Here is a 16768-nt window from a genome sequence, read left to right as displayed (position 1 = left end):
AAAAAAAAGCCCAGACCAACCAGGGAAGATGGATCATAGAGAACTTGTAAATAGTTTATATGGAAATACGAAATCTTATTCCAAGTAATGATACTAAAATGTTATTAATTTTACATAGTTGTACCTTCTCAGGGAACTTTTTACCATTTCAGACCTTTTTCTTGGTAACATCCTTTGGGAACTTCTTTTTATATCATATTTTTAACTGTGGTCTAAGAGTCCAATGGGCGACCACAACAGCGTGATTCAACTAATCTGTTAATGATTATGCAGAGAGGTAATATCAGGCTAACTTTGTTTGTGTCCCAAATCGCACCCTATTCCCTATATAGTGCACTACTTTAGGAACAGGAACCCTATGGGCCCTGGTCAAAAGTAGTGGACTAAATAGGGAATAGGGTGCGATTTGGGATTTTCATTAGATGTTAATCCTTCTTGTCATTACCAACATATCAGGTTTAACTGTCTTGTCATTGAGGCCAATTTTGTTAATGAGAAAAAATTGAAGAATAGAGCAGTGAAAATGTTTGGAAAGAACTTCAAACCAAGTATCAGCCTCATACCCAAAGCCAAGTGTCAGTTCAGCCACTGGCCACTGTGGGAACTGGCCAAACAACAGGCTAGATGAGACGTTACCATATGTTTGATTAACGATGTGTCGGTAGCAGTGAAATAAGACACACTTGGAGGTCAGATATATTTCTGAGGAGAAACCCTCACGCTTATGCTCTCTCTCACACACACACACACACACACACACACACACACACACACACACACACACACACACACACACACACACACACACACACACACACACACACACACACACACACACTCTGTGTAACACTATGTATAATCTCTACCCGCCAGGTTCTGGTGCCTGGGCAGCAGACCACAGTCCTTCTCCAGCCTCTGCTGTCTGACACAGAGCACAAGGTGACGGTCACCCCAGTCTACACAGATGGGCAGGATGGCATCAGTGTGTCTTCTGTGGGCAGAACATGTGAGTACAGCCTTTCTTGTGGATGGTTCTATGAAGCTTGTCTTGTAGCTAGTGTAATGCCTGGGGTTTAGACCTGGCTCTATTGTGTGGGGTGTATGGTAAATGTTATATTGAGCTCCTGTCACCTATTTCTATATATACATCAAAACTATGATATATCACCTATGGAATCATGTAGTAACCAAAAAAGTGTTAAACAAATCAAAATATATTTTGTATTTGAGATTCTTCAAAGTGGCCACCCTTTGCCTTGATGACAGCTTTGCACACTCTTGGCATTCTCTCAACCAGCTTCATGAGGCAAAGAGAAACGACATCCATCATCACTTTAAGACATAAAGGTCAGTCAATACGGAAAATGTCAAGAACTTTGAAAGTTTCTTCAAGTGCAGTCGCAAAAACCATCAAGCGCTATGATGAAAGTGTCTCTCATGAGGACCGCCACAGGAAAGGAAGACCCAGAGTTACCTCTGCTTCAGAAGAAAAGTTCATTGGAGTTACCAGCCACAAAGTTTAAGTAACAGACACATCTCAACATCATTCTATTCAAAGGAACAGTTGATATTGCGGTCCTCATGTGGTGGTCCTCATGTGGTGGTCCTCATGAGAGACAGTTTCATCATAGCGCTTGATGGTTTTTGCGACTGCACTTGAAGAAACTTTCAAAGTTCTTGACATTTTCCGTATTGACTGACCTTCATGTCTTAAAGTAATGATGGACTGTCGTTTCTATTTGCTTATTTGAGCTGTTCTTGCCATAATATGGACTTGGTCTTTTACCAAATAGGGCTATCTTCTGTATACCACCCCTACCTTGTCACAACACAACTGATTGGTTCAAATGCATTAATAAGAAGGAAAGACATTCCACAAATTAACTTTTAACAAGGCACACCTGTTAATTGAAATGCATTCCAGGTGACTACCTCATGAAGCTGGTTGAGAGAATGCCAAGAGTGTGCAAAGCTGTCATCAAGGCAAAGGGTGGCCACTTTGAAGAAACTCAAATGTTTTGGTTACTACATGGTTCCATATGTGTTATTTCATAGTTTTGATGTCTTTACTATTATTCTACAATGTAGAAAATAGTAAAACCAATGAAAACCCTTGGATGAGTAGATGTGTCCAAACTTTTGACTGGTACTGTTTATATATATATATATATTGTGTGTGTGTGTGTGTGTGTGTGTGTGTGTGTGTGTGTGTGTGTGTGTGTGTGTATGTGTGCATATATATACATTATTATTTTATTTTGACACAGCAAATACAATGTCTTATAAGCCCATGTGGGCGGGGCATCCTGATGATGCATGACTCCATGTGGGCGGGGCATCCTGAAGATGCATGACTCCATGTGGGCGGGGCATCCTGAAGATGCATGACTCCATGTGGGCGGGGCATCCTGATGATGCATGACTCTGTAATAAAATAAATCAAATCAAAATCAAATCGTAGGCATTTGGTTGAGGAGGGTTATCCATCTAGATCCCACTGAACCATCTCTGTTAGACTAGTTACAGCAGGTGGAAAATGTTCCCAGTGTGTCGGTTCCCTGTCGTCACCCGCTGAGGACGGTGTAAACGGACAGCCAGCAATTATTGATCATGTCCATTAATAAGCTTAATGAAAGCCATTCATAATCACACAGTCATTCTGTTCTCAGTCATGAGCCACTAAAACACTTCCTCATGCTGTAATTGATTATATACACTCAGCTCAACATCATTGTCTGAATGATTAAACACTCTACCAATAGCAAGCTGGTGATGCATCCAAAATGGTATCCTATTCACTACATCAGTCATACTCAACAGGTGGACCGCGGGCCGGATCCGGATACAGAACGGAGTCAATACTGACCGAGGCCCCGACTAAAAATAAAGAAATAAAAATGTTGGTTGGGGTTGGACTCCTGGTTTCATTATGAACACACATAAGACATGGAAAATGTGTAGAAATGCAGAAAATTAGCTTTAAAACTGCTCCATTTCTTCTTCGCTCCATGACATAATGCGTAGAAATGCAGGAAATTAGTTTTAAAACTGCTACATTTTCCCTTCGCTCCATGGCATAATGCGTAGAAATGCAGGAAATGAGCTTTAAAACTACTACATTTTCCCTTCGCTCCATGGCATAATGTGTAGAAATGCAGGAAATTAGCTTTAAAACTACTACATTTTCCCTTCACTCCATGACATAATGTGTAGAAATGCAGGAAATTAGCTTTAAAACTACTACATTTTCCCTTCACTCCATGGCATAATGTGTAGAAATGCAGGAAATTAGCTTTAAAACTACTACATTTTCCCTTCACTCCATGACATAATGTGTAGAAATGCAGGAAATTAGCTTTAAAACTACTACATTTTCCCTTCACTCCATGACATAATGTGTAGAAATGCAGGAAATTTGCTTTAAAACTACTACATTTTCCCTTCGCTCCATGGCATAATGTGTAGAAATGCAGGAAATTAGCTTTAAAACTACTACATTTTCCCTTCACTCCATGACATAATGTGTAGAAATGCAGGAAATTACTTTTAAAACTGCAATGTTTTCTCTCTGCCAACAAGAAGGTTGTGAACAGTGTGAACTGTTTAGGGTTGCATGGGTTGCGAGGTGGGGGTTTGTTACTACGCTGATAAATAACAATATCCATCCGGATCTTTGTCACCTAAGAAATCTGTGTGACTGGACCGTCTCAAATTGTACTTGTGTACCGCTGCACGGCCCATAAGGCTCAGACCAAAAGTAGTGCAGTCTATAGGGATAGGGGTGCTTTTTCAGACTAGGATTGTCTCCTCTTTAAACATTTTATGAAAATGCCACAGTGAATATATGTCAAATATGTTTTTAAAGTAGAGAGCAGAGAGAGTACAGTCCCTTTGGCTTTGGCTAGCTTGTATTCCAAATGAAACCCCAAACCTTGTAAAAACCCAATAGTAAATCATAAATCACACATACATATGACTTTAATAACTTTCAATGTTTTGGATGGATGGAATCTGTGTTTTGCATATTGGTGCAATACCATAACAATTGACTGCAGCCTAACAGTGTACCGTAAACCACAGTGTATAAGTGACAGTTTCTCTACTACTCTTGTTTTGTCAGTGCCCCTCTCAGCGCCTAGCAACCTGAGGGTGTCTGAGGAGTGGTTCAGCCGCTTCCGCATCACCTGGGACACGCCTCCTTCTCCCACCTTGGGCTTCAGGGTAGTCTACCAACCCACATCTGGTATGTACACACCTGTTACAGTACACACCTGTTACAATACACACCGGTTACAATACACACCTGTTACAATACACACCTGTTACAATACACACCTGTTACAGTACACACCTGTTACAATACACACCTGTTACAGTACACACCTGTTACAATACACACCTGTTACAATACACACCTGTTACAATACACACCTGTTACAGTACACACCTGTTACAATACACACCTGTTACAATACACACCTGTTACAGTACACACCTGTTACAATACACACCTGTTACAATACACACCTGTTACAATACACACCTGTTACAATACACACCGGTTACAATACACACCGGTTACAATACACACCGGTTACAATACACACCTGTTACAATACACACCTGTTACAATACACACCTGTTACAGTACACACCTGTTACAATACACACCTGTTACAATACACACCGGTTACAATACACAACTGTTACAATACACACCGTTACAGTACACACCGTTACAGTACACACGGGTTACAATACACACCGGTTACAATACACACGTTCATCGGTTACAATACACACCGGTTACAATACACACCTGTTACAATACACACCTGTTACAGTACACACCTGTTACAATACACACCTGTTACAATACACACCGGTTACAATACACACCGGTTACAATACACAACTGTTACAATACACACCGGTTACAATACACACCGGTTACAATACACACCGGCTACAATACACACATATTACAATACACATGTTGCAATACACACGTATTACAATACACACGTTACAATACACACCTCTCTTTAACGTTTCAATCTTTTAAACACCATTATTCAGTCTGCCGTCCCAGACTGTCTTTTAAACACCATTATTCAGCCGTCCCAGACTTTAAACATCATTATTCAGTCTGCCGTCCCAGACAGTCTTTTAACCCCCATTATTCAGTCTGCCGTCCCAGTCAGTCTTTTAAACATCATTATTCAGTCTGCCGTCCCTGACAGTCTTTTAAACACCATTATTCAGTCTGCCGTCCCAGACAGTCTTTTAAACACCATTATTCAGTCTGCCGTCCCTGACAGTCTTTTAAACACCATTATTCAGTCTGCCGTCCCAGACAGTCTTTTAAACACCATTATTCAGTCTGCCGTCTCAGACAGTCTTTTAAACACCATTATTCAGTCTGCCGTCTCAGACAGTCTTTTAAACACCATTATTCAGTCTGCCGTCCTTGACAGTCTTTTAAACACCATTATTCAGTCTGCCGTCTCAGACAGTCTTTTAAACACCATTATTCAGTCTGCCGTCTCAGACAGTCTTTTAAACACCATTATTCAGTCTGCCGTCCTTGACTGTCTTTTAAACACCATTATTCTGTCTACCGTCTCAGACAGTCTTTTAAACACCATTATTCAGTCTGCCGTCCCAGACAGTCTTTTAAACACCATTATTCTGTCTGCCGTCTTGGTCTTTTAAACACCATTATTCAGTCTACCGTCCCAGACAGTCTTTTAAACACCATTATTCTGTCTACCGTTCTTGACAGTCTTTTAAACACCATTATTCTGTCTACCGTCTCAGTCAGTCTTTTAAACACCATTATTCTGTCTACCGTCTTGGTCTTTTCTATTGTAAACAGAAGGCTTGATGTGGGTGTAACACAGAGTGTGGGGAAATATCCCTCAGCTTTGTTTCCTACATGGAGAAACCACATGAGAACAGAAAGAAGAAAGAGTCTGTGGTTATGTTCCAAATGGAAACCTGGCCCCTATGTAGTGCACTACTTTTGACCAGAGCCCTATGGGGACCCTATTCCCTATATAGTGCACTACTTTTGACCAGAGCCCTATGGGGACCCTATTCCCTATATAGTGCACTACTTTTGACAAGGATCCAAAGGGCTCCGATCAAAAGTAGTGGGGATTGGTTGTCATAGGGTTGCATCCTGTGACTGTGTGAGCCTCTGCTTTCTATTAGAAGCTCTTTAAACTGCCCTGTGGTTCAGAGAAATGGGTCCTCCAACTAGATTTAATACCCTGCCCTGTGGTTCAGAGAAATGGGTCCTCCAACTAGATTTAATACCCTGCCCTGTGGTCCAGAGAAATGGGTCCTCCAACTAGATTTAATACCCTGCCCTGTGGTCCAGAGAAATGGGTCCTCCAACTAGATTTAATACCCTGCCCTGTGGTTCAGAGAAATGGGTCCTCCAACTAGATTTAATACCCTGCCCTATGGTTCAGAGAAATGGGTCCTCCAACTAGATTTAATACCCTGCCCTGTGGTCCAGAGAAATGGGTCCTCCACCTAGATTTAATACCCTGCCCTGTGGTCCAGAGAAATGGGTCCTCCAACTAGATTTAATACCCTGCCCTGTGGTTCAGAGAAATGGGTCCTCCAACTAGATTTAATACCCTGCCCTGTGGTCCAGAGAAATGGGTCCTCCACCTAGATTTAATACCCTGCCCTATGGTTCAGAGAAATGGGTCCTCCAACTAGATTTAATACCCTGGTTCAGAGAAATGGGTCCTCCACCTAGATTTAATACCCTGCCCTGTGGTCCACAGAAATGGGTCCTCCACCTAGATTTAATACCCTGCCCTGTGGTCCAGAGAAATGGGTCCTCCAACTAGATTTAATACCCTGCCCTGTGGTTCAGAGAAATGGGTCCTCCAACTAGATTTAATACCCTGCCCTGTGGTTCAGAGAAATGGGTCCTCCACCTAGATTTAATACCCTGCCCTGTGGTCCAGAGAAATGGGTCCTCCACCTAGATTTAATACCCTGCCCTGTGGTCCAGAGAAATGGGTCCTCCAACTAGATTTAATACCCTGCCCTGTGGTCCACAGAAACGGGTCCTCCACCTAGATTTAATACCCTGCCCTGTGGTCCAGAGAAATGGGTCCTCCACCTAGATTTAATACCCTGCCCTGTGGTTCAGAGAAATGGGTCCTCCAACTAGATTTAATACCCTGCCCTGTGGTCCAGAGAAATGGGTCCTCCACCTAGATTTAATACCCTGCCCTGTGGTCCAGAGAAATGGGTCCTCCAACTAGATTTAATACCCTGCCCTGTGGTCCAGAGAAATGGGTCCTCCAACTAGATTTAATACCCTGCCCTGTGGTCTAGAGAAACGGGTCCTCCACCTAGATTTAATACCCTGCCCTGTGGTCCAGAGAAATGGGTGCTTCCACCTAGATTTAATACCCTGCCCTGTGGTCCAGAGAAATGGGTGCCTCCAACTAGATTTAATACCCTGCCCTGTGGTCCAGAGAAATGGGTCCTCCAACTAGATTTAATACCCTGCCCTGTGGTCCAGAGAAATGGGTCCTCCAACTAGATTTAATACCCTGCCCTGTGGTCCAGAGAAATGGGTCCTCCACCTAGATTTAATACCCTGCCCTGTGGTCCAGAGAAATGGGTGCCTCCACCTAGATTTAATACCCTGCCCTGTGGTCCAGAGAAATGGGTGCCTCCACCTAGATTTAATACCCTGTCCTGTGGTCCAGAGAAATGGGTGCCTCCACCTAGATTTAATACCCTGTCCTGTGGTCCAGAGAAACGGGTCCTCCACCTAGATTGAATGCCTTCTACAACAAGAGGAACAGGGGCTCTGCCTCTGTCTGTTAGTGTAGAGGTGCTTACTCTCACTACAATATACATGTTCCATGCCCTTCTTCCCTTCTCTCTGACAGTGCCTCCATTCCTCATTTTCCAGACTGTCCTCAAATACATTTGATTGGAACTTTAGGTTCAACATGATATGTGTGCATGCGTGTGTGTGCGTGTGTGTGTGTGTCTCTGTGTTTGTGTGTCTCTGTGTGTGTGTGTGTGTGTGTGTGTGTGTGTGTGTGTGTGTGTGTGTGTGTGTGTGTGTGTGTGTGTGTGTGTGTGTGTGTGTGTGTGTGTGTGTGTGTGTGTGTGTGTGTGTGTGTCTCTGTGTGTGTGTGTGTGTGTGTTGTAGCTGAGCCAGTCTCTGTGTTTCCTACAGTGCCGGGGTCAGCTCTGGAGACCTTTGTGGGAGACGCACGTCAACACCATGCTGATCCTGAACCTGCAGAGTGACACTGAGTACACTGTGAAGGTCATCTCTTCCTACACAACGGGATCCAGCCAACCACTCCAGGGCACCGCCAAGACATGTAATACATTGGCTCTATTGGTCAGGTTGTGTGTGTGTGTATGCGTGTGTGTGTGTATGCGTGTGTGTGTTGCTGATCGTGTGTGTGTGTGTGTGTGTGTGTGTGTGTGTGTGTGTGTGTGTGTGTGTGTGTGTGTGTGTGTGTGTGTGTGTGTGTGTGTGTGTGTGTGTGTTGCTGGCGCTGTGTGTATGTCATCACCTCCTACACCACAGGATCCAGCGAACCCCCACACACACCACTAATACATGTTAGGGTTGGTGAATGGTGTTTAGGTAGTTTAGGTAGACTCCGGTTGTAGTTCCAATTCAACACCACAACAAAGGGGACCTCAGGGTTAGGGTCCATTTTTGAATTGACTCTTTCAACTGCCAATACCAAGCAGCCACTTTGGATGACATGTTAAATGTTTGTTCTCAAAGTGTAGTACACTACATGACCAAAAGTATATGGACACCTGCTTGTCGAACATCTCATTCCAAAATCGTGGACATTAATATGGAGTTGGTTCCCCCTTTTGCTGATATAACAGCCTCCACTCTTCTGGGAAGGCTTTCCACTAGATGTTGGAACATTGCTGCGGGGACTTGTTTCCATTCAGCCACAAGAGCATTAGTGAGGTCGGGCGCTGATGTTGGGCGATTAGGCCTGGCTCGCAGTCGGCGTTCCAATTAATCCTAAAGGTGTTCGATGGGGTTAAGGTCAGGGCTCTGTGCAGGCCAGTCAAGTTCTTCCACACTGACCTCGACAAACCATTTCTGTATGGACCTCGCTTTGTGCACGGGGGCATTGTCATGCTGAAACAGGAAAGGGCTTTCCCCAAACAGTTGCCACAAAGTTGGAAGCACAGAATCATCTAGAATGTAATGTATGCTGTAGCGTTGATATTTCCCTTCACAGCAACTAAGAGGCCTAGCCCGAACCATGAAGAACAGCCCCAGACCAATAGTCCTCCTCCACCAAACTTTACAGTTGGCACTATGCATTGGGGCATGTGCACATACTTGTTTATATATGGCGATGAGCTTTACAACACTCCAGCCGACGCTTGACATTGCGCATGGGGATCTTTGGCTTGTGTGCGGCTGCTCGGCCATGGAAACCCATTTCATGAAGCTCCTGACGAACAGTTCTTGTGCTGACATTGCTTCCAGAGGCCGTTTGGAACTCGGTAGTGAGTGTTGCAACCGAGGACAGACGATTTTTATGCGCTACACGCTTCAGCACTCGGCGGTCCCGTTCTGTGAGCTTGTGTAGCCTACCACTTTGTGGCTGAGACGTTGTTGCACCTAGACATTTCCACTTCACAATAACAGCACTTACAGTTGACCCGGAGCAGCTCTAGCAGGGCAGAAATTTGATGAACTGACTTGTTGGAAAAGTGGCATCCTATGACGGTGCTACTTTGAAAGTCACTGAGCTCTTCAGTAAAGCCATTATACTGCCAATGTTTGTCTATGGAGATTGCATGGTCATGTGCTGAATGTTATACACCTGTCAGCAACGGGTGTGGCTAAAATAGAATCCACTCATTTGAAGGGGTGTCCACATACTTTTGTATGTATAGTGTATGTCTGCTCCTCTGAACCAGTTTGTAAAGATACATGTGATTCATCCCCATAATGCAAAGCCCATGGAGACTAAGCTTTAAGGAAGTGTAATACATAGCTTTGTATTCTGTTTGCATTACATTATGCTGATAACATAAGATTCCCTTTGTTTGTTGAAGAGGATTTCACCACCCTGACGGACAGCTGAGAATATCAATATTCAGAGAGACAGTTGGGGAAATTTACACCCGTTTGCATATAAATGTGATATCAGCAGGTGCATCGTAAAGTAATACATGCTTTTTGGAGCTTTTCTCATCAAAAGTAAATAGATTGTCTTTTTCATAATGTCCTTCTGGCTGTCAGCAGAGCGTCACATCAGCATCCTGCTGTGTGACTACCTGAGAAGAGCTGCGTTTTCATCGGAGCTCAGTCAGATGAGATGTTCCAGGGACAGGAGACATACGGATATAATAACTGGCAGAACCAGGACATACTGCCAATCCATAATGGGAAGCTGAACCCAGAGTAATATATATATGTATTATTTTTATTTAACTAGACAAGTCAGTTAAGAACAAATTCTTATTTACAATGAGGACCTAGGCCGGCCAAACCTGGACTAAGCTCGGCCAATTGTGAGCCACCCTATGGGACTCCCAATCATGGCCGGATGTGATACAGCCTGGATTCGAACCAGGGAGTGTAGTGACACCTCTTGCACTGAGATGCAGTGCCTTAGACCGCTGCGCCCCTCGGGAGACCAATATGTCTACAGTTGGATACATATTATACATGTACAATGAATGGCTGACTGAATTAATGAGTGAATGGCTGACTGAATTAATGAATAATGCATGAATTGATATATACTGAGCATTAAATGTATGCAGCACATCTCTATGTGGCTATAAGTTGACCCCCCCCCCCCACTGCTGTACAAGGCAGCTATTCCATTATAGAGAGAGGAATTTAAGTCGTGACACAAATGACTTATGATGCGTTGCAGTCTCTCTTTCACCCCAAACACACTGTACAGTAGTTCATCTCCTCACGCAGGCTTTATAATTATATCTGCATATGCACCACCAAGATTCCTATCAATATTTTATGCTTTGTCAATTTGACCTTTAAATAATGAAATGCACAAATAGCTCAATTGTACCTGGTTTTGACTCTTGTCTTCCATAGGTTTGTGCCCCCAGTGCGGCAGAGTGGCTGTCTGTCCATGCATACATACAGCTCATTAATAAGGGTCGTATAAGGAAGTTAGACTGCGTCACATACTGCACCCTATTCCCTATATAGTGCAGGACTCTGGTCTCAAACGGTTCCCTATTCCCTATATAGTGCAGGACTCTGGTCTCAAACGGTTCCCTATTCCCTATATAGTGCAGGACTCTGGTCTCAAACGGTTCCCTATTCCCCTATATAGTGCAGGACTCTGGTCTCAAACGGTTCCCTATTCCCTATATAGTGCAGGACTCTGGTCTCAAACGGTTCCCTATTCCCTATATAGTGCAGGACTCTGGTCTCAAACGGTTCCCTATTCCCTATATAGTGCAGGACTCTGGTCTCAAACGGTTCCCTATTCCCTATATAGTGCAGGACTCTGGTCTCAAACGGTTCCCTATTCCCTATATAGTGCAGGACTCTGGTCTCAAACGGTTCCCTATTCCCTATATAGTGCAGGACTCTGGTCTCAAACGGTTCCCTATTCCCTATATAGTGCAGGACTCTGGTCTCAAACGGTTCCCTACTCCCTATATAGTGCACCCATAGGACTCTGGTCTCAAACGGTTCCCTATTCCCTATATAGTGCTCCCATAGGACTCTGGTCTCAAATGGTTCCCTATTCCCTATATAGTGCAGGACTCTGGTCTCAAACGGTTCCCTATTCCCTATATAGTGCAGGACTCTGGTCTCAAATGGTTCCCTATTCCCCATATAGTGCTCCCATAGGACTCTGGTCAAAAGTAGTGCACTCTATAGGGAATAGGATGCTATTTAGGACAAATCCAAAGGCTGTCATATACATTATTCACAAGGAGGAAAGATAATCCACCTGCCATGTGTTTTCATGACTTTCCCTTTCGGAAGACAGGTAACAAAGTGTATAGATATAGTAGTTGTAGAATGTGAATACGCTGTGTACAGGATGTGTCTTAATGACAGCTGTGTCATAGCTCTTTGATTTTATGGCTGTTACATGTTGTCGTTCTGTTCTAGAAATTCATATGTTACTTTGTCAGATTGTTTAGCTGTATGATTCATTGAAATTTCGTTGAAAAGTGTATAGTGTAAATCAGATGGAAACAACTTCTGCTCCTCTAAAATGAAACAATGAATAATAATTTAAAAAGATGAGTTTGTTGTGGCAGCTTTTGTTTTTCAGAACATGTTTGTTGTACGGAACAGAGAAGTTTCTAGAGACTGTTTACACTCTATAAACTGTTTACGGTTCCTAATAGCTTTCATAAAGATTGGGGAATAGATTTGAACTTATTGCTCTCTATCAAAACGTCATATACTATTTAATCACTAAGATTAATAGCCTTTCTTTTCTTTGATAACAAATGCGCGTTGGATAGGACTCAGAAGTTGGACGTTAGTTCATATTGATTCTTCCCATAAATCACAATGAGTTATTTATTTGAGTGGATGAAATGAATTCCTTAAAGACACACATGCCTACACAGCTGGATTGATTGTGTTTCATTATGACACCTTATCAATACTATCAGCTTCCTGGTCTTTATCTATCAGTACCAATAGATAGGTTGAAAGATTGCAATTCTCCGTCAGCTGTTGGCTTCAGTTCCTTCATGATGTTACTGTCCATAGTGATGTGGTGGGGTCATGATTGTGATCGTGATTGTGATTTGATGTGATCGTGATTTGATGTGATTTGATAGTGATTTGATGTGATGTGATTGTTATTTGATGTGATAGTGATGTGATGTGATAGTGATTTGATGTGATAGTGATTTGATGTGATTGTTATTTGATGTGATAGTGATTTGATGTGATAGTGATTGTGATGTGATAGTGATGTGATTGTGATTTGATGTGATAGTGATTAATTTGATGTGATAGTGATAGTGATTGTGATAGTGATTTGATGTGATTGTAATGGTAATAGTGATGTTCTTCTGTCATCGTGATTATCTCTCTCTCTCTCTCTCTCTCTCTCTCTCTCTCTCTCTCTCTCTCTCTCTCTCTCTCTCTCTCTCTCTCTCTCTCTGTCTCTCTCTCTCGTCTCTCTCTCTACTCTCTACTCTCTGCTCTGTCTCTGTCTCTGTCTCTGTCTCTGTCTCTCTGTCTCTGTCTCTCTGTCTCTGTCTCTGTCTCTCTCTCTCTCTCTCTCTCTCTCTCTCTGTCTCTGTCTCTGTCTCTGTCTCTGTCTCTGTCTCCTCAGTGTATCTGGGCGTGACCAACCTGAACACCTACCAGGTGATGAGGTCCAGTATGTGTGTCCAGTGGCAGCCCCATCGTCAGGCTGACCTCTACAGGGTGGTCATCGAGTCTCTGCTCAGTGAGTAGCACTTCTCCTTTACCAACTCCATGTGTTTTTAACTAGGCCTTCTCCTTCATGTTATAGCTGAATGTCCATGTGTTTTTAACTAGGCCTTCTCCTTCATGTTATAGCTGAATGTCCATGTGTTTTTAACTAGGTCTTCTCCTTCATGTTATAGCTGAATGTCCATGTGTTTTTAACTAGGCCTTCTCCTTCATGTTATAGCTGAATGTCCATGTGTTTTTAACTAGGCCTTCTCCTTCATGTTATAGCTGAATGTCCATGTGTTTTTAACTAGGCCTTCTCCTTCATGTTATAGCTGAATGTCCATGTGTTTTTAACTAGGCCTTCTCCTTCATGTTATAGCTGAATGTCCATGTGTTTTTAACTCGGCCTTCTCCTTCATGTTATAGTTTAATGTACATGTCTTTCACCTAGACTTGGACATAGGAAGAGGATGAAACCGTTGTGTAGTCATTAAATGCCATAGGGTCTTATCATGGACATAAAGAGTAGTTGTGTTCCTCCCGTGCTCTGACAGTGTTGCTATGTCACTTCTTAGAGTAGTTGTGTTTCTCCCATCCTCTGACAGTGTTGCTATGTCACTTCTTAGAGTAGTTGTGTTTCTCCCATCCTCTGACAGTGTTGCTATGTCACTTCTTAGAGTAGTTGTGTTTCTCCCATCCTCTGACAGTGTTGCTATGTCACTTCTTAGAGTAGTTGTGTTTCTCCTGTGCTCTGACAGTGTTGCTATGTCACTTCTTAGAGTAGTTGTGTTTCTCCTGTGCTCTGACATTGTTGCTATGTCACTTCTTAGAGTAGTTGTGTTTCTCCTGTGCTCTGACAGTGTTGCTATGTCACTTCTTAGAGTAGTTGTGTTTCTCCCATCCTCTGACAGTGTTGCTATGTCACTTCTTAGAGTAGTTGTGTTTCTCCTGTGCTCTGACAGTGTTGTTATGCCACTTCTTAGAGTAGTTATGTTCCTCTTGTGCTCTGACAGTGTTGCTATGTCACTTCTTAGAGTAGTTGTGTTTCTCCTGTGCTCTGACAGTGTTGCTATGCCACTTCTTAGAGTAGTTGTGTTCCTCTTGTGCTCTGACAGTGTTGCTATGTCACTTCTTAGAGTAGTTGTGTTTCTCCTGTGCTCTGACAGTGTTGCTATGCCACTTCTTAGAGTAGTTGTGTTCCTCCCGTCCTCTGACAGTGTTGCTATGCCACTTCTTAGAGTAGTTGTGTTTCTCCTGTGCTCTGACAGTGTTGCTATGTCACTTCTTAGAGTAGTTGTGTTTCTCCCGTGCTCTGACAGTGTTGCTATGTCACTTCTTAGAGTAGTTGTGTTTCTCCCATCCTCTGACAGTGTTGCTATGTCACTTCTTAGAGTAGTTGTGTTCCTCCTGTGCTCTGACAGTGTTGCTATGTCACTTCTTAGAGTAGTTGTGTTTCTCCCATCCTCTGACAGTGTTGCTATGTCACTTCTTAGAGTAGTTATGTTCCTCTTGTGCTCTGACAGTGTTGCTATGTCACTTCTTAGAGTAGTTATGTTCCTCCCGTGCTCTGACAGTGTTGCTGCCACTTCTTAGCATCAAGCTTTAAGTACTTTCTCTATTTTCTCTTTTATTGCCCATTTCCATCTCCCCAAACCTCACACAGGAGCTTATCTTCAAATCCACCAAATCCTCAGCTCTTCCTTTCTCTCTCTTTCTCTATCTCCCTCCCCCCTCTCTCTGTCCCCTCTGTCTTTCTGTCTCTCTCTCTTCCTTTCTCTATCTCCCTCCCCCCTCTCTCTGTCTCTCTGTCTCTCTCTCTCTCTCTCTTCCTTTCTCTCTCTTTCTCTTTCTCCCTCCCCCTCTCTCTGTCCCCCTCTGTCTCTCTCTCTCTCTCTCTTCCTTTCTCTCTCTGTCTCTTCTCCCCCCTCTCTCTCTCTCTCTCTGTCTCTGTCTCCTGCTCTCTCCGTTTATCTCTCTAAACACAGGAGGTTTGAGATCTGTTCCAATATTAAAACCAGATCCTGCCTCTATTCCTTCCGTATGCCTTAACTTGCTCCGTCTGGGTCCCTGTCTCTATTTCTTCCATATGCCTTAAACCTCTCTGGGATTCGTGGGACGCTAGCGTCCCCCACACAGTAAGGGCGCGGACAGAAAACCATCCTCCAAAGAAGGCTTTGACGGATGGCACTCCCAGGACTCCATGTTAGACAATAAATGTGTGTTTTGTTCGATAAAGTTCATCTTCATGTCCAAAAATCTCATTTGAAATTGGCGCGTTATGTTCAGAAATGCATTGTCTCAAACAAACATCCGGTGAAAGTGCAGAGAGCCACATCAAATTACAGAAATACTCATAAATAAACATTGATGAAAAATACAAGTGTTTAACATACGATTAAAGATAAACTTCTCCTTAATGCAACCGCTGTGTCAGATTTCAAAAAGGCTTTATGGTGAAAGCACACCATGCGATTATGTTAGGTCAGCGCCTAGCCACAGAAAACCATACAGCCATTTTCCAACCAAGGAGAGGTGTCACAAAAGTCAGAAATAGCATTAAAATGAATCACTAACCTTTGATGATCTTCATCTGATAGCACTCCCAGGTCTCCATGTTAAACAATAAATGTTTGTTTTGTTCGATAAACTTCATCTTTATGTTCAAATACCTCCTTTTTGTTCGTGCGTTTAGTCCAGTAATCCAAATGCACAAGGCGCGCTCACAAAGTCCAGACGAAAAGTCAAAAAAGTTCCATTATAGTTCGTAGAAACATGTCAAATGATGTATATAATCAATCTTTAGGATGTTTTTTATCATAAACCTTAAATTATATTCCAACCGGACAAGTCCTTTGTCTTTAGAAAGGAAAGGGAACGGAGCTCGCGCCCACGGCCGCTCACGATAAAAAACTCGAGGATTTCAGCCAGACCCCTGGTTCAAACAGCTCTTATTTGCTCCCCTTTCACAGTAGAAGCCTGAAACAACGTTCTAAAGACTGTTGACATCTATTGGAAGCCTTAGGAAGTGCAATCTGACCCCATAAACACAGTATATTGGATAGGCAATCACTTAAAAAAATCTACAAACCTCAGATTTCCCACTTCCTGGTTGGATTTTTCTCAGGTTTTTGCCTGCCATATGAGTTGTTATACTCACAGACATTATTTTAACAGTTTTGGAAACTTTAGATTGTTTTCTATCCAAACCTACTAATTATATGCATATTCTAGCTTCTGGGCCTGAGTAGCAGGCAGTTCACTCTGGGCACCTTATTCATCCAAGCTACTCAATACTGCCCCCCATTCCCAAAGAAGTTCACGTGCTCCGTCTGGGTCCCT

The 16768-nt window shown here is 43.0% G+C and overlaps 1 protein-coding gene across 1 annotated transcript in view; it reads left to right on the top strand.

Annotated features, from left to right (window-relative positions):
- LOC106597401 (collagen alpha-1(XIV) chain) overlaps positions 1-16768 on the top strand; it is a 260539-nt gene that overhangs the window by 101185 nt on the left and 142586 nt on the right. The window contains 5 exon segments of the mRNA XM_045719294.1: positions 874-1006; positions 4121-4243; positions 8228-8259; positions 8261-8378; positions 13344-13460. Coding sequence (XP_045575250.1) covers positions 874-1006; positions 4121-4243; positions 8228-8259; positions 8261-8378; positions 13344-13460 — 523 coding nt within the window.

Source organism: Salmo salar, chromosome ssa05 (genome assembly GCF_905237065.1).
Source record: "Salmo salar chromosome ssa05, Ssal_v3.1, whole genome shotgun sequence".
Lineage (NCBI taxonomy): Eukaryota > Metazoa > Chordata > Actinopteri > Salmoniformes > Salmonidae > Salmo > Salmo salar.
The sequence above is the reverse complement of the archived record's forward strand: the minus strand, read 5'-3'. Positions and strand labels throughout refer to the sequence as shown.